Below are 25,684 nucleotides of genomic sequence, written 5' to 3' on the forward strand. Positions count from 1 at the left end.
ATATACAAATAGCTCTGTCTCTAAAGGAAAAACAATGCCTGTATATCATGCCTCTTCTCTCTCTATTGCTAACCTTATATACAGAGAGAGTGCATTTCTACAAAGTTATTGTGGTTGCCTTTTCTGTGTCCATGAGGTATGAGAGTGCTGGGCATAGTCCATGTACTTCACCATGTCAAATGGAACTGCAAATCTGTGATAGCCCAGGTACTGACGACCACTGTACAAGATATGCCATAAGATGTCATAACTGACGAGCATTATGGGGAGGCCCGCGCAGCAATACAGAATGACATAAGCCAACTATCTGATGCTTCAGCAGTGTGAGAAATGGTGCCGAGCAAGTTTTTTTTTTTGAGCACCATGAATAGAATCTCAAAATGTTCGAATTCACATGAAACTGTGAATTTCAGGAAATTTGACTCAAACTCGATCCTCGGTTAATTTGGACAGCGACAATATATAATGGCCTGAAAATTAAATAGAATGTAAAAATAACTTTACTCTGTGCCTAAAAATTCTAAAAAAATAACCCAAGTGTTGTATTATAGATATTAAACTAACATGCACTAAAATTTCTGTGTGTGAAGACCTAAAATACCCTGCACCAGTAAGCAGGTTACATTTTATGTGTGCCCTTTTGAGCAAAGACGTGGATCTCAGTACGAGAATACAAGAATAGTGCAGTGATAGACATGGTCACAGACATTCCAGGATGGAGTCCAAACTGGTTTACTCACTGAGAGGCAGGGAAGTGTATTGGCAATCTGCTCATCTTTACTGATAAGGCGAGAATGGGTTGTCAGGATTTGGCCCAAAACCGCTATGTTTCATGCCAGGGCAGATTGCTGAAGGCCTTGCATAAACTTCTACACAAACATCATGCAGCAACATGTCTTTGCACAAACATCCGACTAAAAAGTCTGAAAACACTGAAGCAGAAAACATTGTGATAAACAAAATTTGTCTCAGTCTCAAAACTTTTGGCCACAACTGCAGTCTGTGTTATTTATGGAGCAGACTAGTATTATGTATCTGCTATTTCCGTGAAGATATTGATGGTTTATGGTAACAGCTAAGGATGACTAGAAAGCTACTAAAACTCCCTTTTGGCAGCGGATTAATCTCTGTACTGTCCAGACATTCAATGGTGTATATATATTTATTGATGAGCAAAGATAACACAGCTTACAATTGGTATTTATTATAGCTTAGGATTTTAGCATCTTGTCTGTCAGCTTGCAAAGTGAAAGTAAAATGTGCTCCAGCTACACACACAGTGAGCAGGAATTACCTGTTGTTTTTTTTTTTTTTTAACAGTGCTTTACTGACAATATAACACTATTGCTGGAGACAGAAACTCATGCACTATTAGACAGTAGTACATAGTAGTTGATATACACAATATATACAATAATAAACATTACTCCAATGCTCCCATTTTCTGTGGAGTTTATTTGTGACATCTGTTTTGTTAAATCTAGATATGGGATGACGTACAGCAAAATGATATTGGATGCACAGCTGGAAGTGGAGCCAACCCTTTGGGTGTATTTGAAGATGCTGGACTAGATTTCGCAACTAATTTAGATATGCAAACTCCAGCCAGAAAAGGTAAATACACAAAAATACTGGTAGGTTTTCCTTGCAGAAGGTTTTAAGTGAATTTTTTTAAACCATTCTAGGTAGTCGCATAATCCCGAATATTTGATATCCATCAACAAACTGAACCCATTAATACCTCTCCTACATCTTTTTCATGTGATAATTGGGTAAAGACAGGGAATGGTTGAGATGTCGGTGTGTTCCACATCCACAGCACCATGGTCACCTCAGGAGGTATCTATTTGTTAATGCTATACTGATATATTGTGCTTTATAGTCATTAGTTTCGCACAGGAGCTCATACTCCTGGCCACGATATGATCCAATATGAGCTCATATCGTGGCCTTGAGTATGAGCTCCTGTGCGAAACTAATGACTGTAAAGCACAATATATCAGTATAGCATTAAAAATAGATACCTCCTGATGTGCTCATGGGGATGGATGGGCGAAACGCGTTGATGTGAGAATTAATATAGTGCAGGGAATTTAGATATGAAGTACCTCATCAATATGAATGCAGCGTCATTAATATCAATATGAAAGCAGGGGTGACAAAGTGTTCAGCTGATGTCAAGCAGCAGACTTATGCATATCTATGTAGCATTCAAGCGAGGAGTATCAATGAATGTGTTTTGAGATATGGTCAAAGAACACAGTTGATAGATGTTAAAGAAAATAATGCCTCTTAGTATAGTAGGTGCAGCTTTATTAAGTAACCGTGAATGCACAAGGTATTCTGGGAGCTGAAAAATAATTACCCTGTATTATATAAACTTGGATCTCCCGCTATAGTGTCTAAGCAACTAAAGGAACATATTCTTATACCATAATATTAATATCTTGGCACATAAGCGTTGAATATTAGCACAGGCAGAGCACGGACCTATTAAGTGCGAGCCTTAATACTCAAGTGAGGGCAAAGTGCAATAATTAGTGATAACTGACATGTTAGGTGAAAAAGTCTGGCAACCATTTTGTCCGGCCCATTTTTGGGGTTTTGTGTGAAATTATATCCAATAATGCCTTTTTTTCTCAGTTTTTTTGTGTTGTTCCAATACACACAAAGGGAATAAACATGTGTATGACAAAACATATGTAATTGAAATAATTTTCTAGGAGAAATACTTCATTTTCTGGAACAATTTCAAATGTGCCAACACTTTTGGCCATGACTGTAGTTATATTGATGGAAAATAAAGAACAAAGTATTATATGAAATGCAACCATAAAAAAAAAAAACTTTTTGTCTTTATGGTCTAAATGAGTGGGACTAAAAAGGGTTAATATTTTTCTGCTGAGTTGAAGAATAGCTAACTAAATATAATAATTTGATATGTTTTCCAGATTTTACCTGCCCTTCAGTCCACACTGGGCGTAGCCGTCGTTCCATTGAAATGATAGAAGCAAAGCAGAAAAAAGGTGATTGTTTGACCTACCTTAAATTTCTTATTGTGTCAAAAATGTATTAACAGATTTTTTATTCTCAAGCATGTATATTAACCCCTTTACAACCCAAGGTGGTTTGCACGTTAATGACCAGGCCAATTTTTACAATTCTGACCACTGTCACTTTATGAGGTAATTACTCTGGAACGCTTCAACGGATTCCCCTGATTCTGAGATTGTTTTTTTCGTGACATATTGTACTTCATGATTGTGGTAAAATTTCTTTGATATCTCTTGCGTTTATTTGTGAATAAAATGGAAATTTGGCAAAAAATTTGAAAATTTTGCAATTTTCAAAATTTGAATTTTTATGCCCTTAAATATGACAGATATGTCACACAAAATAGTTAATAAATAACATTATCCACATGTCTACTTTACATCAGCACAATTTTGGAACCAAAATTTTTTTTTATTGGGGAGCTATAAGGGTGAAAAGTTGACTAGCGATTTCTCATTTTTCCAACAAAATTTGCAAAAACATTTTTTTAGGGACCACATCATATTTAAAGACACTTTGAGGGGTCTTTATGACAGAAAATACCCAAAAATGACACCATTCTAAAAACTGCACCCCTCAAGGTGCTTAAAACCACATTCAAGAACTTTATTAACCCATTTAACTTTTTTCACAAAAATGTTACTTTAGACCCAATTTTTTTTATTTTCGCAGGAGTAACAGGAAAAAATGGACCACAAAATTTGTTGTGCAATTTCTCTTGAGTAAGCAGATACCCCATATGTGGGGGAAAACCACTGTTTGGGCGCACGGTAGGGTTCGGAAGGGAAGGAGCGCCATTTGACTTTTTGAATGTAAAATTTGCTTGAATAATTAGTGGACGCCATGTTGCATTTGGGGAGCCCCTGATGTGCCTAAACAGTGGAAAGCCCCCACAAGTGACACCATTTTGGAAACTAGACCCCTCAGGGAACTTATCTAGATGTGTGGTGAGCACCTTGAACACCCAGGTGCTTCACAGAAGTTTATAACATTGAGCCGTAAAAATAAAATTTTCACATTTTTCCCACAAAAATGTTTTTCAGCCCCCACTTTTGCATTTTCATAAGGGTAACAGAAGAAATTGCACTATGCAGTTTGTTTTGCAATTTCTCCTGAGTTAGCAGATACACCATATGTGGGGGAAAACCACTGTTTGGGCGCGCGGCAGGGTTCGGAAGGGAAGGAGCGCCATTTGACTTTTTGATTGTAAAATTTGCTTGAATAATTAGCGGATGTGCCCCTGATGTGCCTAAACAGTGGAAACCCTCCACAAGTGACACCATTTTGGAAACTAGACACCTCAGGGAACTTATCTAGATGTGTGGTGAGCACCTTGAACCCCCAAGTCGTTTACAGAAGTTTATAACATGGAGCCGTGAAAATAAAAAAATCAAACTTTTTCCACAAAAATGATGTTTTAGCCCCATTTTTTTATGTTCTCAAGGGTAAGAGGAGAAAATGGACCCCAAAAACTTTTGTGCAATTTCTCCTGAGTATGCCAATACCCCATATGTGGGGAAAATACAGTGTTTGGGCGAACGGCAGAGTTCAGAAGGGAAGGAGCACTGTGTGACTTTTTGAACGCAAAATCGGCTGGAATCGAGAGCGGATGCCATGTCGTGTTTGGAGAGCCGCGGATGTGCCTAAATAGTTGAAACCCCCCACAAGTGACCCCATTTTGGAAACTACACCCCTCAAGGATTTTATCAAGTGGTATAGTGAACATTTTGAACCCAGAGGTACGACACAGAATTTGATAAAATTAGGTCATCATATTGAATAAGTTGTCATTAGTCTTGAGCGCAAGTGCTCGCTACTTGAGTTAGCATCCGGCACTCAGGTATGCACCATGTATCACAGGTGCTCAAGTGAAATGCTCGAGTCCCCGCCCGCATGTTTCACGGTTATTAGACACCCCCAAAAAAACATGGGGGGATCGATCGTGCATGGCAGGCAATCCCCGCAAGGTTTTTTTGGCCGCGAAGCATTTGGGGCGGAGACTCGAGCACCCGCGATACTCAATGCATACCCGAGCACCCGATGCAAACTCAAGTAGCGAGCACTTGCGTTCAACACTAGTTTCCATATCGTCATCTTTTTTTACTTTTGAAAAAAACAACAACCCTAACCCCAGCCCTAACATTAGCACAACCCTAACCCCAACCCCAGCCCTAGCGTTTATTTTTTACGCCGTTCCTAGTGCTGTATAAGTGATTAGACTACCTTATTCTTCGGCTCGGTGCGACTACAGAGATACCAGAATGATATCGGGTTTTTATGATTGACAGCTGTCACACACTAAAAGACACATATTTTGTAAAATCTAGTTTTTGCATCACCATATTTTGAGAGCTATAATTTTTCCATATTTTGGCCGACAGAGTCATGTGATGGCTTGTTTTTTGCGGGATGAGTAGACGTTTTTATTGGTGCCATTTTCAGGCACGTGAAATTTTTTGATTGCTTTCTATTCCAGCTTTTGGGAGGCAGAATAAACAAAAACCAACAATTCAGGAATGTTTTTTTTTTTTAAATTTTTTTATTCTACTCCGCGTGTGGTAAAATTGATAAGGTAGCTTTATTCTTCGGGTCAGTACTTTTACAGCGGTACCACATTTATATAGTTTTTCTATGTTTTGGCGCTTTTACACAATAAAAGCTATTTTATAGAAAAAAATATTTTTTTGCATCGCTTTATTCTGAGAGCTATAACTTTTTGATTTTTCAGATGATGGAGCTGTATCGCAGATTGTTTTTTGCGGGACAAGATGATGTTTTCAGCGGTAACATTTTTATTTATATTCATCTTTTTGATCGCGTGTTATTCCATTTTTTGTTTGGCGGTATGATGATAAAGTATTGTTTTTTGCTTCGGTTTTTTTTTTTTTTTTACCGTGTTCACTGAAGGGGTTAACTAGTGGCACAGTTTTATAGGTCAGGTCGTTACGGACGCGGCGATACCAAATATGTGTACTTTTAATGTTTTTTTTTTTTTTCTTTTTCATAATAATATTTATTGATGGGTACATTATATTTTTATTTTTGGTGGATTATTTTTTTTATTTTTTTTTTAATATTTTTACAATTTTTTTTAATTTTTTTTTCACTTTCTGAGAGTTTTTTTTTAGTTATTTACTTTGTCCCACTCTGGGACTTTCACTTTTTTTATTCTGATCGCCTGCATAGCATAGGGATGGAGCACCATCCCTGTGCCATGCAGGCAGTCAGCGCTGCACAGTGAGAAGATTGTTTGGTCATGCACTGCGCATGACCAAAAAATCTTCCTGCTGTCTGGTGACCCGGATGTTGCCATGACGACATCGGGTCGTCATGGCAACACCCGGGAAGCCGCGGCAGACAGCGCTGGAGGCCGGAAGAAGAGGTGAGTATTGCGATCACCTCCCCTTAGCCACCGCAATGCTGCGATCGACTTTGATCGCAGCATTGCGGGGGTTAATGTGCCGGGAGCGGTGCGGGACTGCTCCCTTCACATAGTACTGGGTGTCAGCTGTGACAATCAGCTGACACCCGGCGGCGATCGCACCCGCACAGCCTGTGTGCGCACGCGATCGCGATGACATACTAATACGGGTCAGGCTCTTAAGTCCCAGGGCACAGACGCGTATTAGTACGTCATGGAATTTAAAGGGGTTAAACTGTAGATTGAAACTAATATGATCAGGGACAAAACTATGGTGGGTGCAAGGGTTGCAGTTGCATCCTGGTCCACAAGCCTAGAGGGCCTGTGCCCAAAAGGTCCAATTAGCCTATACAGTGGGGAAAATAAGTATTTGATAGACAGTCGATTTTGCAAGTTTTCCCACCTTCAAAGAACGGAGAGGTCTGTAATTTTTATCGTAGGTACACTTCAACTGTGAGAGACAGAATCTAAAAATAAAAAACAGAAAATCACATTGTATGATTTTTACATAATTAAATTGCATTTTATTACATGAAATAAGTATTTGATCACCTACCAACCAGCAAGAATTCCGGCTCTCACAGACCTGTTAGTTTTTCTTTAAGAAGCCCTCCTACTCTGCACTCATTACCTGTATTAATTGCACCTGTTTGAACTTGTTACCTGTATAAAAGACACCTGTCCACACACATAATCAATTACACCCCAACCTCTCCACCATGGCCAAGACCAAGGAGCTGTCTAAGGACACCAGGGACAAAACTGTAGACCTGCACAAGACTGGGATGGGCTACAGGACAATAGGCAAGCAGCTTGGTGAGAAGGCAACAACTGTTGGCACAACTATTAGAAAATGGAAGAAACACAAGATGACTGTCAATCTTCTTTGGTCTGGGGTTCCATGCAAGATCTCCCCTCGTGAGGTAAGGATGACCTGGAGAAAGCTGGGACCACAGTCTCAAACATTACCATTAGTAACACACTAACACCGTCATGGATTAAAATCCTGCAGACCACTCAAGGTCCCCCTGCTCACGCCAGCACATGTCCAGGTCTGTTTGAAGTTTTCAAATGAACATCTGGATGATCCAGAGGAGGCATGGGAGAAGGTCATGTGGTCAGATGAGACGAAAATAAAACTTTTTGGTATCAACTCCACTCGCCATGTTTGGAGGAAGAAAAAGGATGAGTACAACCCCAAGAACACTGTCCCAACCATGAAGCATGGTGGGGCAAACATCATTCTTTGAGGGGGAGTTTCTGCAAAGGGGACAGGAAAACTGCACTGTATTGAAGGGAGGATGGATGGGGTCATGTATCGCGAGATTTTGGCCAACAACCTCCTTCCCTCAGTAAGAGCATTGAAGATGGGTCATGGGTGGGTCTTCCCGCATGACAATGACCTGAAACACACACTGCCAGGGCAACTAAGGAGTGGCTCCGTAAGAAACATTTCAAGGCCCTGTAGTGGCCTAGCTATTCTCCAGAACTGAACCCAATAGAAAATCTTTGGAGGGAGCTGAAGCTCAATGTTGGCCAGTGACAGCCCTGACGCCTGAAAGATCTGAAGAAGATTATAGAGGAGTGGGCCAAAGTCCCTGCTGCAGTGTATATGTAAACATCTGACTCCTGTAATTGCAAACAAAGGTTTCTGTAGCAAATATTAAGTGATGTTTTTCTATTGTATCAAATACTTATTTCATGTAATACAATGCTAATTAATTATGTAACAATCATACAATGTGATTTTCTGTTTGTTTTTTTTTAGATTCTGTCTCTCACAGTTGAAGTGTCCCTACGATAAAAATTACAGACCTCTCCATTATTTGTAGGTGGCAAAACGTGCAAAATCGGCGGTGTATCAAAAACTTATTTTCCCCACTGTATGAGAAGACCAGTACTATACTATTGTTAGGGGTTCTGTTGAAGATTTTTCATTGGGGTCCATCAGTTTCAAGCTACACCAGTTAATATGATGATGTTATGTGGCAATTTGTTTGTACCCATGGAAAACATATTTTCCAATAACCAATATTACTTTATTGTTCTACAGCAAGTGCAAGTCCTGTACACCTGAAACCATGTTGTTTGGCTGGATTGCATGAGAGTCCAATGGGGCTTTCTTGTGCTAAGAGAAGAAAGCAGGTTCAGCAGGGGGAGGAATGTGCAGCCATGTTCTTGGAGTGCTGCTTACATGCAGAAGAACTTAGAAAACGATTAATTGCGGACTTTGGATGGGACAGGTGTAAGTATTTTGTTTCTTTTTGTTATTCTGTATTCTAGCTGTACTGCATGATAGCTGCACATGAGTATCTTCAGTATTTCGACAGGTAGTGATTGGAGTGGTAATCGTCTATGTACACTTTTACTTCCATCTCGAGGGTACTCACAGATCTCTTTCCTCATGATTGGGTTCAAAATCCCAGCAATCAATTTTTTAAATGTTAGAAGTATTATGTCCATCTGGGGATGGTGGTAAATTAAATAAATAATGACCACTAGTGATGAGCGAGCATATTCGCAAGTACTCGGTACTCGCCCGAGCATCTTAGTACTCGAGATGCTCGGAGCTCGCCGAGTACTTGCGAGATGCTTGGGTGGATGCTCGGGTCCCCTCCCTGCATGCTTGGCGCTCTTTAGAGTGCCAATCAACATGCAGGGATTGCCTGCCACTCATTGTAATGCCGCAGCCATGGTGGTTGTGGCATTACAGTGATTGGCTGGCCACACAGCGTCATCAGGTCTATATCAGACCTGGCGCCGCTGTGCTTGTCACAGTCACTCCGGAATCATGCAGAGTAGGTAGAGGTGCTGCTGAGCTAGGGAGAGATTTGCTTGTGTATTAGGTAGTGTAGGGAGAAAAACCATACATTACACATATCCATCTTAACAAACAGTCCTTCTAAGGACTAATCCATCTGCAGAGATATCAGGCAGGCAGGGTATATAGGCAGGCAGTGTATATATCAGACCTGGCGCCGCTGTGCTCGTCACAGTCACTCCGGAATCAGGCTGAGTAGGGAGAGGTGCTGCTGCGTCAGGGAGAGATTTGCTTGTGTATTAGGTAGTGTAGGGAGAAAAACCGTACATTACACATATCCATCTTAACAAATAGTCCTTTTGAGGACTAACTAATCCATCTGCAGAGATATCAGGCAGGCAGTGTATATAGGCAGGCCAGGCAGGGTATATAGCAGACTGCAGTGCATATAGCACAAGAGGCTCTATTCCAATTCTGCCTTCTGCTGCTGTTAGATATTTCTAGGCAAAGGCCCAGGTCTCAGGGGACAGGAATACTTTTTTTTGGATCTTAATCCTCATTATTTGCTTAAAAAACAATCCAGAGAACACCGTTTTCTGCTCCATTTGCTTGTTGGCACTGCAGAATACAGCCAGGTCCTTTCCATATTACAGCGCTAGAAACCCAGCTATTCAAAACTGTGTTTTCTCCGTCACACGGATCACATATACATTTTCAGAAAATACTGCCATTTCTGGCCTCCATTAAAAATTTGTTTCAGTGTGTCAGTGAAGCAATTGACACCAGTTTGCTGTTCAAAATAGTTACCTACAGGCCAGGTATTTAAAACTCTGTTTTCTTCGTCACACGTATCACATATAAGTTCGCTCCAAACTCAGTCATTTGTAGTGAGCGTGGAAGATATTGTCCTCTATTTAAAATGGGCAAGGCACGTGGCAAGGGACGTAATGGTGATGGTGCATGCAGAGGCCGAGGACAAGGCCGTGGGCAAGCTGAAATTGTGCCACAACAAACACCCACATCTTCTCGCCCGACCTTCCTGTCCCAATTCCTAGGGGACCGCAGCACACCACTATTGAACCCAGAGCAGTGTTAAAAGGTTGTTGGTTAGATAGAGGATAATGTTTCCAGTCACTTAGCCACCACCACCCTGTCTTCCACACGGTCAAGTCTCAGTAGCCGTGAGTCTGGATCGCATATTCCTCACCCTAATCCTCTTTCCTCCCACCATGCCGAGTGCCCAGAGACAACTGATCCCACACTTGGACACTCTGAAGAGCTGTTCATTTTTCCATTAATAGATTTGGGCCTCTTGCCCTGTCCACTTGAAGCGGGGCAAGAGGAGATTGCATGTAGCGATGCCCAAATATTTGAGCAGCCACGGCCACATGAAGGCGACGGTGGGAAAGTGTCACAAGAGGTGGACGATGATGAGACACAATTGCCAGAAAGTCAGGAGGAGGACCAGGGTGCGGAAGTGGAAGACGAGGTGGTGGATGATATAGTAACTGACCCAACCTAGCAGGAGGACATGCAGAGCGAGGATAGCAGCACACAGGGGGAGGGAGGCAGAGTACCCCAACAGGCAGGAAGAAGCAGTGTGGTGGCCACAGACAGAAGGCAGGCAACCGTTCCCCCTGCAACACCAACACGAAGGAAGTTGCCAGTACAACTGTTGGGTCTTCCCGAATCTGGTTGTTTTTTAAAGACTCTGCCGATAACCCCAAAAAGGCCATTTGCACCACCTGCCAGGCGAGCATCAGCAGGGGTGGCAAAACGACCAGCCTGACCACCACCAGCATGATAAGGCACATGGCAGCAAAGCACCCTACTTTGTGGGCCGAACCCCAGGGTCCAGCAACAGTGTCTGCGGGTGGCACCATTGCTTCTTCCGCTGTTGTGCATGCAAGCCAATCCCCTGTCCATGGTGCATGCGAAGATGCCTCCTGCCCTGCACCTGTCGTTGCACACTCTCAAGTAGCAGCATCAGGAAGCACGTCCATGTCCTTGTCCCAGCGCAGCGTTCAGTTGTCCATACCTCAGTCCTTGGAACGCAAGCGCAAATATGCAGCCAACGCCCCACAGGCCACACTACTAAATTCTCACATTTCACGGCTGCATGCGCTCGAAATGTTGCCTTTTAGGCTCGTGGAGACAGAAGAATTCTGCAACCCGATGGCGGTGGCTGTCCCTCGGTACTCGGTCCCCAGCCGCCACTATTTCTCCCGGTGTTCCGTCCCCGCATTACACAAGCACGTGTCCCAAAACATTAGCCGTGCCCTCAACAACGCAGTTACCGGGAAAGTCCACCTAACCATGGACACGTGGACAAGTGCTTGAGGGCAGGGACGGTACATCTCGCTGACAGCACACTGGGTTAGCATAGTGGAAGCCGGGACCCTGTCGGACCTTGGGACGGAACACGTCCTCCCAACGCCAAGGATTGCAGGCCCTAGGTCAATCAGGGTTGCCCCCACGGTCTACAGCTCCTGCACCTCATCCTCCTCAGCCTCCTCCTCCTCTTCAGCCTCCATCTCCGAAATGACCACATCAGTCACAAGCTGGAAGCACTGCAGCACTGCCACGGCCAAGCGGCAACAGGCTGTGCTGAAGCTAATATGATTAGGTGACAAACCGCACAATGCTGAAGAGTTGTGGACAGCTGTGAAAGAGCAGGCATATCTGTGGCTCACACCACTGAACCTACAGCTAGGCATGGTCGTGTGTGACAATGGCCGGAACCTGGTGGAGGCTCTGAGGCGAGGCAAGCTCACACACGTACCATGCCTGGCCCATGTGCTTAACCTCGTGGTTCAGCAGTTTCTCAAATCCTACCCAGAGCTGCCGGATCTGCTTGTTAAAGTACGCCGCCTGTGTGCACATTTTAGAAAGTCAGCTACAGCTTCCGCCGCCCTTGCCGTGTTTCAGCAGCATTTGCAGCTTCCGGCTCACAGACTGGTGTGTGATGTTCCCATGCGTTGGAACTCTACACTGCAGATGTTGGGAAGGATTTGTGAGCAGAATTGGGCAGTTGTTGAGTACCAGCATCAACAAGGCCGTCGGTATTCAGTTCAGACTCCACACATAAGACCTCAGGAGTGGACATGGATGCCAGACATATGTACCATCCTCCAAAACTTTGAGGACTCTACCAAGATGGTGAGCGGCGATGATGCCATAATTAGCGTCACCATCCCGCTTCTCTGTCTTCTGAAACGCTCTCTGCTCACAACCAAAGAGGATGCATTGCAGGCGGAGCACGATGAGATGGAGCAAGGAACCATACAGCCAAGCCTCATCTCATCCCAATGTGGATTTGGTGACAATGAGGGAGAGGAGGAGGAAGAACAGGAGCTAGTTTCATGCGCTATACACGGTACTACCTGCACAGCTGTCATACCGTCTGTTCAGCGTGGATGGCCAGAGGACAGAGAGGAGGAGGAGAGCATGGTCACAATCCCTGAGGCGTGGGGTACTCTCACAAAGAGTGCAAAGTTTGGGAAGATGCTGAGGGAGTACCTTGCTGACTGTACCAACGTCCTCCGTGATTCCTCTGTGCCTTATAATTATTTGGTATCCAAGCTGGATACGTGGAATGAACCTTGGAGGTTCTGGCCTGCCCTGCCACCAGCGTTTTATCAGCGGGTTTTTAGTGCCGCTGGTGGAATTATAACTGATAAGTGCATCTGCCTGTCAACTGAAAATGCTGAGAGGCTGACTCTTATAAAAATGAACAAGGGTTGGATTGGGCCAGACTTCTCAACACCACCGAATGATAGCAACGTAACATAAACTCAAATCCAATGTCTTTTCTTGGGAGGTGTATTCCCATGCACCTTTTCACCCCCCAGACATGGGTATACGCTTCCTGATTTTGGCTATTTGCTCTTGTCCTCCTCCTTCTCCTCATCCTCCACCACCATATCACCAAGGTGACCGTGGTCTGTGATGCAACACCCACATAATTTTTTTAAAAGGGTGTTTATGATGCCCGTAAAAAAAATTTTTTATACAGTATGTTCATGTATACCCCCAAGGGGTAAATGTTTGTCAGCCCATACACTTAGTGCATAGGCATTCCAAGTATAGGAGGCACTCCTTTCTAATGGGAACATTTTTTTATGAGGCCCTCCTCCACGTCTCTTCAAAGGGGCTTTGGAGTGCCTCCCAATTTTTGGCAACCCTTGCATTCACTGCATAGGCAAACACAATAGGAGACCCACTTCCTAATAATGGGAACATTGTTTTCAGGAGGCCCTCTGACCTCCATGAATCTTCCAAGGGGCATTGAAGTGCCTCCAAATTTTTGCCAACCCTTGCATTCACAGCATAGGTCAACACTATGGGAGACCCACTTCCTAATAATGGGAACATTGTTTTCAGGAGGCCCTCTGACCTCCATGTCTCTTCCAAGGGGCATTGGAGTGCCTCCAAATTTTTGGCAACCCTTGCATTCACTGCATAGCTTAACACTATGGGAGACCCACTTCCTAATAATGGGAACATTTTTTCATGAGGCCCTCTACGTCTCTTCCAAGGGGCATTGGAGTGCCTCCAAATTTTTGGCAACCCTTGCATTCACTGCATAGGCAAACACAATGGGGGACCTACTTCCTAATAATGGGAACATTGTTTTCAGGAGGCCCTCCTCTAAGTCTCTTCAAAGGGGTATTGGGGTGCATCCAAATTTTCAAAGTGGTATTGGGGTGCGTCCAAATTTTGGGCAGCCCTGGCACTCATTGCATACGCAATAATAGTAAAGGATACCCACTCTTTAATAATGGGAACAATAAAACATAGCCGGCTAATGGCTCTCTAAGAATAGTGAGGGCCTACTGCTGGTCCTTTAAGAATAGTAAAGGCAGCCTGATGGCCCTATAAAAATAGGCTTTGTGACTTTCAGAGTCCCTCCTTCATAAATGAAACACGATGTGTCTGATGATATCTCACACACCACATGGCCAGATAAGGTTGTAAAATGTTAAAATGACATTTCCTGGTGAATGCATTTGTCAAGGTTGAAAGCAATGCAAAAGTGAAAAAACGCATCAAAAACGCTAAGTGTGAACATAGCCCAAGGTGTGGAGGAGCATTTTTGTTTTTGGTTATTTATTTTGCTTTATATACAAGTCATTACCCTGGAAAGGATGTTCCTTAACATATTTTCAAGGAAAGTCCATTTTGGTTTTGTTTTTGCATGTTTTATTGTGAGTCCGTAAAAGTGGCGTAATATCTCTGACAATGTTGTTGACAGAAGTTACCTGGGAGTCAGAAATGCTTCCAGGGGTCTTTCCCATGCTGTCCCCATGTCATTTGAGCACTGTTCCCATTGATTTGGGCAATTTTTAGGCCCTCTGCAGACCGCCGTGGGGAGCAGCCTGAAAAATGCTCGAGTTTCCCATAGACTTATATTGGGCTCGTTGCTCGGGTCGAGAACCCGAGTATTCCAATGTGATTGACCCAAGCATCGAGCACCCGAGCATTTTAGTGCTCGCCCATCACTAATGACCACTACTAGAACTGTGCCTTAATGACAAGTCTTGTGTATATGTAAAATGACAATCTGGTACCTATAGACAGTATATGCTGTTTTGGCACTTGTGTGTACACAAGCATTTTTAAGAAACTAGCAAAAACAAAAAATTTTACTTTTGGTGGGAGCCGTCGACTGCTCCATGACTCCAAAGTTATATATAACAGAATGTTATAGTTATAGATATGACCAAAAAGATTTGCTGGACCTTAGTCCAGCGACGACATCAACCTGGCACAACGTCATGCCTGCGTTGCACCACAATAATGAAATTGCACCAGGCTGACTAATGAAAAAGAGCTGGTGGTGCCAACAGAGGTACTTTTACAGGACTGTAATCTTGTGTCCATGGACTACCGATGTGGCCACTGGACCAGGGTCCAGCCTCACTTTTTGTTCATCTCTATGTAATTACCAAGGTGCCTAATTCTGATAGGCTTGGAAAATGTTTTGGTAGTGCTGTGATGCATACAAGGCTGATACTAGCACTAGATAAACCCAAACACTTGCCAGGGCTCCATGTCCTCTGGGCTTGTGAAACAGTGATTTTTTATTTTTAGATTAAACAAGCATACGAAAAATGGTTGCTACTTAAAGGAATTGTCCACTTTGGAGAATTAATTTTTGTAGGGAGGGTCTGCATCCTATAGGCTGATCTGAGTTAATGTGCCATCAGTTATGGGGGAACCCCTACTGCAAGCATTTTAATTTTCCTGCAGCACCACCACAGGGGAAATACTTATATTAGATAATTCCCATTAAAGGGGTTGTCTGGCCTTAGGATACAAATCTGAAGTCACTCTATGTGACTGCAGAACCGGGAAGCCAGCAGCGAGCGTGTGACTACAAGTATGTGATTTGCATACATGCGGTCACATGACAACTAGACATGCATGACCTCACATAATGCAAGTGTATTGAGCGAGGCTGGACATGTCTAGTTAGAAGATGGCTAGAGGTATGCAAATCGCATACTTATGGTCACATGACTGTTCACTCCCGGCATCGGCACCAGGCATAGAGTGACTGCAGATTTGTACCCTTAGACCGGAGAACACCTTTAATGTAAATTGTTAGTCCATGTAAGATTCACATATGCTGCTGGATCCTCTAGAAAATAAAAAAATTAATGCAAATTACTGCACTATTAACTTTTCATATTTGCATCCTGCAATAATGCCAGAATTTCACCATATATACTGTATAGTTTTTAGAGTTTTAAAACTCAGCTTAACATCTTTAAACGTTTAGTATATAATCAATGTCAGACTAATACAAAGTATACAAATGTAAAAAAATTCTGGCACTTTTTTTTTTTTTTATACCAAAAGACATGTTGAATTCATAATTCAGGTCAGTATAGTTGGTCATGTGGACACCTAATATGTATAGATATTTTGTTTTATAATGCATACAACATATTTTTTTTTACTAAAGAATCAATAGTTTGGAGGATGTTTATTAGAAGAAGGACTTTTTTTGTCCTTTTTAATATTTTTATTCCATTTTATTCTGTAAAAAGGAACGTGTATTGCATTGAAAAAATACAAAGCATTCATTAGTTTTCTTAACTGCAGCTGATGACACTGAGGAAGATTTGGAAGATGAAAGTGCACCACGAAGTAATTTCCCTGAGAGTTGGCGGTGGAATTTGTTTGAACTAAATAAAGAATCAAAAGAAGAGTAAGTGTGAAAATTAGAATCAGTGGGCTTAGAGGTCTTGTGGCATCTATCTCAACATGACTACTGAGCCCAGTGATTGGTTGCAGCGGTCACGTTTGCTGTAATCATGTTTGCAACCTGTCAAAAACCAAGGACAATGTTGAAGTGGCATCAGTGTCAGGGTAGGCTGAGTATAACGAATTTGATAATTTTGTTATTTTTAACTTGCCCAAGCCTACAGAATAACAAAATGTAATCAGGGAAAATGCCTATAAATTCAAAGTACAGCGAAAATGGCATTACAAATCATAAATAATTTATTATATTGCTATTGCTAAATATTACAATGTTATTAGGGCACATTAACATTTTACAAGTGGTCTTTGGTTTGGCGCCTCTTTCTATGAGCCAGAGCAGTTACCTCCCTGGTGGTCTTGGGCCCATCATGCTATCTAATACTGAAGCCAGCTCCAACTGTTACAGCTCATTATTCAAGGTTTCAGCAACAGGAAATTTGGAGATCAGCATTTTTTTTTTAACTTTACAGAAGGTGTGGGCAATACATTTTTTATAGTTCAGAGAGCTCCTTAGGCTCAGTAGTAATTTTTTCTGGAACCTTACGGTCATTGTCCCTTTAGATGTTTCAACGCTTGGTGGTTAGTGGAGAAATAATCTGTTGATTACTGAAACCTTCAAAGTTTGGCCACTGGTGGTCACAGATACTTTAACACCTTAACAACCTATTTTTTACGTTTTGTTTACTAATTTTAACATTTTAAGTGACCATAACTATATTTTTGACTCATATGGCTGTAAGAGAAATGTAATTTTATTTGTCACTGTTCAAAGGTCAAGGGGTGCATATCATTAACATACAGTATATACAGCTCTGGCAAAAATTAAGAGACACTGCAAAATTTTTATTTTCTCAGATTTTTCTCTTTCTAGGTATATTTTTGAGTAAAATGTACATTGTTGTTTTAGTCTATAAACTACTGACAACATGTCTCCGAAATTCAAAGCTAAAAATGTTGTATTTATTTGCAGCAAATGATAAAGCGTCAAAATACTAAAAAAGAAACAGTGCTTTCAGACCTCAAATTACTCATGTTTTAACTCAGGAAGAGTTCAGAAATCAATATATGGTGGACTAACCATGATTTTTAATCACAGCGTTCATTCGTCTTGCCATGCTTTCCACCAGTCTTTCCATGCTTTCCAAAAGAAAACTGTTCAGTGGTCTCTTAATTTTTGCCAGAGCTGTATATGTTTGCTCTACAAATACAAATATAATTATTTGGGATAGTATAGTATAGAATTGTTGTTTTAATGTAATATGTGCAATATAATTTGTTTTATAATAGATAATATTAGATTGGATTTTTTATATTTTTATTACATTTTTATTCTGTTATTCTAATGGAACTGGAGCTAAGTATCATGATTCCTTAGGAGTAAAAAGAGTTATCTGTGGACAAAAATCATGCAAACCCAGTCTTGCTTATCAAGTAACTTGTGCATATTTTACATAATTGTTATCATTATACTGTGATATTAGAGGATTATTTCATATGGCAGATTTTCTTACTTAGGATGTATGCCCATGATGAGCTTTTGCTGCATTTTTGATGATGTGCATTTTCACTGCATCCAAAGAGCAGCATCTTACAGTTCCAGCAAAGTGGATGGGATTTATAGAAATCTTATGCCCAGTGTGCTTTTTCAAATGCAGCGTAAACTGACCTGCGATGCGTGTTTCAAATCCGCAACATGTCAATTTCTCTTGCGGGTAAGCCCAATTTTATGTGCGGATTTTTCCCATACACTTGGCTTAGATGCGGAAAATCCGCAGGTAAAAAACACACGTGTTTTTAGTGCCTTTCCGCACATGACTGTAACAATAAAGTTTTGTCAAATCCAAATACCAGGAAGTATAAAAGACAAAGCGGCTTTGTTTAAAATATGCTGTTCCCCCAGATATAATTAAACCAAGTCTTGAATTGCACCCTCGCTGTGGTTCTACATTCGAGTCTATGGATGCTGAGCCTGCGCTGGTCCTGTTTGTTCCCCATCTTGGATACGGAAGTAGGGAAAAAAAATGTCATAGCGGCTTATCAATCATTTACACCTCCAATCACCTTATGTGGAGACAGAACAGTCAGAGATTGATATCTCCACATAAGGCGATTGGAGGTGTAGCTAATTGATAAGCTGTTGTGAGATTTTTTTCCTTACCTCCGTATCCAAGATGAGGAGCAGACAGGACCAGCGCAGGCTCAGCATCCATAAACTCGAATGTAGAATCACAGCGACGGTGCAATTCAAGACTTGGTTTATTTAAAACCGGATACAGAATTAATACTTGTCGGTACAATACTGTAACTTTTTTCTGAAGCCGCTAACGTCTGTTGCGGCTTGTCAAAAATTGATAACCTCACAAGCCCAGCAAGTGGTCCCTGTCTAACAGCAACTCTGGCTATAAAATGACTGCCTGGAGCAAGTGACCCACCAACTGCCATGCAAAGCCATTTCCAATTTGAATCAATTTAATTGGAACGAACAAGAGTGAGCGGTAAATAAATACTGGCCAGCAGATGGCGACGTAGAAAGATAATACATTTATCAGATAACAAACAAATGCAGAACTTATTTTTCTAAGATATGCAAACCAAACAGCTGAATAGTAATGATATATGGGGGAACAGCATATAAAACATGACATATCAATAAGAGAAAAAACCATGGTGTATTATGTGTTTTTATCGCATTTTGATGCTGTGTGTTTTTTGTCTGTTGTTAATATCATGTTTTAAACAAATCTGCTTAGCATTTGATACTTCCTGGTATTTGGATTTGGTTTGATAAAACTTTATTGATACAGTCATATGCGGATTACATGCGTTTTTGATGTGTTTCCGCTACATAAACACACTAAACACGTGTGTTTTTACCTATGGATTTTCCTTATCTAATGTAAGTCTATGGGTAAAATCTGCACAGAAAACTCAACATACCTGCAAGAGAAGTTGACATGTTGCGGATTTGAATCACGCACCGCAGGTCAGTTTACGCTGAGTAAAAAAAAAGCACAGTGGGCAGGAGATTTCTATAAATCCCATCCACTTTGCTGGAACTGTAAGACGCTGCTCTTTGAATGCAGCGAAATTATACAGCATCAAAAAATCATGAAAAACACATTCTGAGCACGCAGCCTAAGGCCCCCTTCACATCCGTGTTTGCAGTACGTGTGGCATATGTTTTTTTGACAGATGCCACCCATACTCATTATAACCAATGCAGTTGTGCATATGTCCATGTTTTGACACGGACCGTGTGACTGTGTGAACCATACGGAGACATGTCCGTTTCTTTCCGGCAGCACAGATGACGAGGGCCAATACAAGTCTGTGTGCCACCCGTGTTTTACATTGCAAAGTATAGGAGAAGCTTTGTAATTTCATTCTTTTTTTTTCATCCATACCGGAAAAACACTGATGGCACACTGATCCAAAACACTGATGACACCAGTACTGTTTTTTACGGTACCGGTTTCATATGGACATGTGACGGAGGTCTAAAAGCATTTTTTCAAATTTGCGGCATGAAAATAATTTCAGTGTTTTTCGCTCATTCAAATGAATGGGAGAAAAAAATGCATCAATAACACAGCAAAAACGCCCACACATTTGCGTAAAAAACATTTATTTTACACTGCATCTTTCCTGATAACATTCTGGTTTATGTTGCAGAAAAATCTGCTGCAAACACTCAACGTGTGCAAATAACTTTAGTCATGAATATTTAGTCCATTTTAAGTTATTTTCCAGCTCTTTCATCATGTTTCTGTTTAATTTTTAGCACTGTTACTGAGCCTTTAGCTCTCACCTTACCAGATTCTATCACAACCTGGATAATCCAAGCAATTAGCATTAAAAAAGACAAAGGTAAGATGAAGTAGGACTAAATATTATTAAAATTACCAATATTGTGCTTAGAATACTGAATGTAAGGTAAAAAAGGCTCTTCTAGGAGAGCAGGAGGCAGCAATGTGCCTTAAACAGGACTGTTTTTGTTCCTGTTCCACTCTATTTGGAAGACATGGCGTCCTCTTCCTTGTATGTAAATGTAGTCTGTTTTAGCCGACTGGGCATGGTCCTCAACTCTTTTCTGCAGGAGTCTTCTTGAAGACCACACCCAGTTGTCTAAAAAGACGGGATCTACCTAGAGGGAAGAGGGGGGCCATATCTCAGGAATGGAGAGGCACAAGAACAAAATGTAAACCATGTGAGATTTAATGGAATAGTGGCATTTACATCAGTTCAAAATTCCACATATATGACAAGTGGCAGGACACCTGTTAATTGTATCCTAGGGAATAAGATAAGTGGCAACTGGAATCTTAGCAGAAGTAACTGACGGTTCTTTTAGGCCTCATTCAGACTTCTGTGATTTTTCTCAAACATAAAAACACGGATGTTCATCAGTGTTTTGGATCTGAGTTTCATCAGTGATCAGTGTGTCAGTTGTTAGCATCAGTGTTTCATCAGTAATTTTCACTGACAAATAAAATAAAGAAATTACAAACCTTCTGCTATTTATTGCAATGTTAATCACGGACAGAACATGGACGACACACTGATACCATCAGTGTGTTGTCTGTGATTTTCATGAACCTTTGAAAATGTATGGGTCATTTTGATCTATGTCTAAGATCAAAATCAGATGTATTCTCATGAATATGTCAACAACTCCACTGACTATAATGGGTACATGGATAGAACACATATGAAATTTTATGGACTTCTGAATGAGTCCTAAGACTTCTTTTACACACTAAGCTATGCCCACCTGCAGGGGCAAATGAGTTTGCAGATGACACCTTCAACTCATGCATTTTTTGGTGGCTGTAGTTGGGAGTGGCTGTTGGCTGTCCTATGTGGGTTGCCAGTAGAGCCAAGACAAGGGATTTTGCTGCCCTATGCAGATGGCACTACCCCATTCAGCGAAGGAATGTGTCAGAGAGTATGGTAACAGAACCCCTAATGCATCCCTAATAGATAAGTCAGGTGAAAAGTTCTTATGACCACGTCAACTAGACTCGTTCCTATTTCACCAACAAATACCAGCAAAAGTGAAAAAAAGTGGTGTACTTTAAGAATGTGGCGTGACAGAGAGTGCAATTTCAGAGTTAGATATAGGAATTACACATTGTTTGAGGACCATTTACCCAATACCAGGGACAAGTAGCGATGTTCATGATGATGTGATGATGATTATATTGATATGTGTATGTAGTGATGGTGGTTCTGGTGATGTATTCATTACCAGAAGCATCATCAGTACACGAATACGTCATCAGAACCACCATCTTCACATCATGACTACAAGAACAAAGCTTAGCACAGCGATTAATTGCAATGTCAGGTCAGACCCATTTATAATTGTATCGTATTAACCTACAACTTCTAGTATGTCCTTGAGGCCACGTTCACACGTTCAGTATTTGGTCAGTATTTTACATCAGTATTTGTAAGCGAAAATGTGGAGTGGAACAATCAGAGGAAAAGTATAATAGAAACACATCACCAGTTTTGCATTTTTCACCCACTCCTAGTTTTGGCTTACAAATACTGATGTAAAATACTGGCCAAATACTGAACATGTGAATGAGGCATAACAATGGTAAGCAGATACTGGAAATTTTTGCTACCAGGTATCATCAGATTTTGGACCATATAGGAACCAAAGTGCTAATTAGATGCAGTCCGAATCACAAATCAACATTTACATCTATATCTTCATACTGTCTGCCTGTCTGCCATGCTATCCCCTCTCCATACTGTTCCCCTTCTTTACACTATGCCCTCTACCACACTGTTCTCCAAATTGTGCCCTTCTTCACACTACCCGCACACAGTACGGTGTCCACCACAGACCCCCATACGTAGTATATTGTCCACCATAATCCCACATATACAATATGATGTACACCACAGCATCCATATAGAATAGTCCTCACAGCCCCCATACAGTATGATATCCACCATAGGTCCCCTGTGTACAGTATAATGTCCACCACAGCTCCCCAAAAATAGTATGATGTCCACAACAATCCCCTACATACAGTATGATATCCCTCCCAGCCCTCTATACACAGTATAATGTCCTCCACAGCCCCTCATTTAATATGGTCTGCATAGCCACCACAGCTCCCCATACAATATAATATTCCTTATTGCCACTATACAGTATGATAGCCTCCCTAACCCCCATACAGTATGTTGGCCCCTACAGCCACTTATGCACAGTATAATGTCTTCCACAATAGTTCATACAGTATGATAACACCCACAGCCTCCCACACTATATGATGGTGCTCACAGTCCCACATACACAGTTTAATATCCACCATAGCTCCTTATATACAGTGTGATGTCCCCCATAAACCACCATACAGTATGATGGCCTCCGCAGCCTAACGGCCGTCACTGGGCAGATTGCTGGTGTCCCCCCAGGTAGGCAAGAGGCAGCTCTCTAGGAGGGTGCCTACCTTTGCCTACCCCTCATCCTTCCTCTAGTTTCAGGCTTGTAGTGGGCCTTTTCAAGTGGAGTGATTTAGAGACAGATCTAATCCTCTATTTTGCACTCATTAAAGAAGCACTCCTCCCATCAAAGTTTTTATCCTTTTAATATATTGCAATCATCATATTATATAGCACTGTGTACTTACAATTGCTCATTTTGCCTTTCTACCCAGCTAATTCTTCTCTTTTCTCAGCTCTATGTAGAAACAGGAAGTCTCTTGTCTCTGCAAATATCATTCCTCTCTCAACTCCTGACCCAGCTGCTCCCTCATCCCTCTTGCCATAGACTTTTGCAGTGACTCATGACTTGTGCAGACAAAATAGACCTCCTGTTTCTACATAAAGCTTAGAAGGATTTAGCTAGTCAGTTTTTAATCACATGATGTCATAGACCTAATGGAAAAGAAAAGAATTAACTGGGTGGAAAGGCAAAATGAGCAATTGTAAGGACACAGTGCTATATAATATGATGATTGCAATATATTGAGAGGATAACAATTTTGATGAGTTTCTTTAAATGTATCCTTGATTTGCTACTGAGGAAACAGAAGATTCAGTATGCTTTATCCTAGGTCCATGTGAACTCATTTGATTGCGCTTTCTGCCTGGTCAGCCCTTTCCATTTTTTTAATGCCATCCCTATCTCCCCTTTGGGTGTCAAATAATTATATTTGAGCAGGCTTCACTGCCTCCATTCATTTTGGGACTGCCAGAGAAAGCCGAGTACAGCGCTCTAGCAGTCCCATAGAGAAAGAATGGAGCAACAGTCGATCAGGCCCACCACTGCTTTATTCTAAAAGGGATAAAGCGACCCCGTTTTGGCAGGGGGTGGGTGTGTACCAGGTGATAACTTCTTAGCATTGGAATATCACTTCAAGTAATAGCATATGTGCTAAGCTTGCACATGAGAAAGAGCTTCCTCTGGTTAAGCATACAATATCTGGCCATTGATTCTCTTGTAGGTTTCTGCCAAGAACGGAGAAATATGCTTGAATTAAACTGGCTGCTCCCAGAAGAACAAGCGATGTGTTTTCTAAATAGTGCTTTATCATTTGGTCTAAAAAATGCTCGTAACAGATTCACAGCTCTTATACCCACCACTAAAAATTACATATACCATATAATGTATGTTTACCTAATAGACTGGGGTGACACAATATATTGTATATACTGTATAACACAATATGCTGAAATCAAAAGTGACTAACAATTGGAATACGTTTTTTCAGGGATTTGTGTGTCAGAACCATATGAATTGACCACTTATAAAGAATTCTTCATTGATCTGAGAATGCCATACAGTGTTATAAAAAACGAACAAGTACAGATAAGAGCAGTAATTCACAACTACCATTCAGATCAAGCTACGGTTTGTTTTCCAGCTCTATATTCTCCAATCCTGTTATATATGACATGTTGATATATTTTCTCTTATTTGTTTTGTCAATCATCTGATATGCATCTAAGTGCAAAAATAGAAGCTCCAATGAGTATGAGTCTTTATTGGGTGTAGAGGGGTGTCATGTTGGCTGCATGAAAGAAAAAGTGTACAGTATATCTAGTTATGTAAATTTAGAATGCCATGCGCTCCATTTAAGTAAATTTGGTGAAGTTGGCGCCATGACATAATTATGCATCGCATCACAATGTTCAAAAGTGTCTCCAACATTGTTTTAAAAAGTGGTGTTAAAAGTGTAGAAATATAAAGTATTCTAACTCCCAGAGTGTATGCGATAGAAAAGTATAAAAATCAATATTATGAGATTTAAAAAAGGATCAAAATCATTCAATCTTACAATCGTGAGAATCATTGTTTTGGCCCCAAATTTTAGAATTTAGCTTATTTTTTACTTCTATTACTTATCATTTATTTTGCTTTATTTTTTTCTTTTACCAGGTCAGAGTGAAATTCCTTTATAATGAGAATTTATGCAGTTTGGCTACTAAATCCAAAGGTTATCAGGAAACAGTTAAAGTACCTCCGAAATCATCCAAGGTGGTGTACTTTGTTGTAATCCCACTTGAAGCAACAGAAGTCTACATAGATGTTTCTGCTTCTGGCAGCGGCCTATCAGATAGAGTGAGAAAGAAGCTCCATGTGTTGGTATGTACATAGGTATTTTTATAACCAAAATGAAATTCAATTTCACTATTAAAAAGTAGTAAATATGTTGCTGAATTAGAACTTTGCAAAGACAAGGGGCTGGTGAAATAGTTGTCATAGAGGGAAAAAATAATGAAAAAAAAGTCCTGCCCGTCTAAGTGCAAATAATAGTGCGCTAAAAGATTGCTCAGAGAAGAGCGACCAGAATGGTGACTGGTCTGCAAACCATGTCCTATGAGGAACGGTTGCAGGATTTGGGAATGTTTAGCTTGCAAAAAAGAAGACTGAGAGGAGACTTAATAGCTGTCTACAAATATGTCAAGGGCTGTCACATTGTAGAAGGATCATCTTTATTCTCATTTGCACAAGGAAAGACTAGAAGCAATGGGATGAAACTAAATGGGAGGAGACACAGATTAGATATTAGAAAAAACTTTTTGACAGTTAGGGTGATTAATGAGTGGAACAGGCTGCCACGAGAGGTGGTGAGTTCCCCTTCAATGGACGTCTTCAAACAGAGGCTGGACAGACATCTGTCTGAGATGATCTAGTGAATCCTGCTTTG

At 41.1% G+C, this 25,684-nt stretch overlaps 1 protein-coding gene across 2 annotated transcripts in view; it reads left to right on the plus strand.

Moving 5' to 3' along the window:
• Positions 1-25,684, plus strand: part of LOC141153543 (venom factor-like) — a 309,206-nt gene that overhangs the window by 107,078 nt on the left and 176,444 nt on the right. For both annotated transcript variants that reach the window (XM_073638454.1, XM_073638462.1), the window contains exons 15-21: positions 1,485-1,614; positions 2,952-3,026; positions 8,529-8,720; positions 16,347-16,452; positions 20,290-20,375; positions 24,245-24,384; positions 24,913-25,119. In XM_073638454.1, coding sequence (XP_073494555.1) covers positions 1,485-1,614; positions 2,952-3,026; positions 8,529-8,720; positions 16,347-16,452; positions 20,290-20,375; positions 24,245-24,384; positions 24,913-25,119 — 936 coding nt within the window. The remainder of the gene's footprint in view (positions 1-1,484; positions 1,615-2,951; positions 3,027-8,528; positions 8,721-16,346; positions 16,453-20,289; positions 20,376-24,244; positions 24,385-24,912; positions 25,120-25,684) is intronic.

Source organism: Phyllobates terribilis, unplaced genomic scaffold, assembly GCF_046119375.1.
Source record: "Phyllobates terribilis strain yellow unplaced genomic scaffold, ASM4611937v1 Scaffold_1__5_contigs__length_1240528914, whole genome shotgun sequence".
Lineage (NCBI taxonomy): Eukaryota > Metazoa > Chordata > Amphibia > Anura > Dendrobatidae > Phyllobates > Phyllobates terribilis.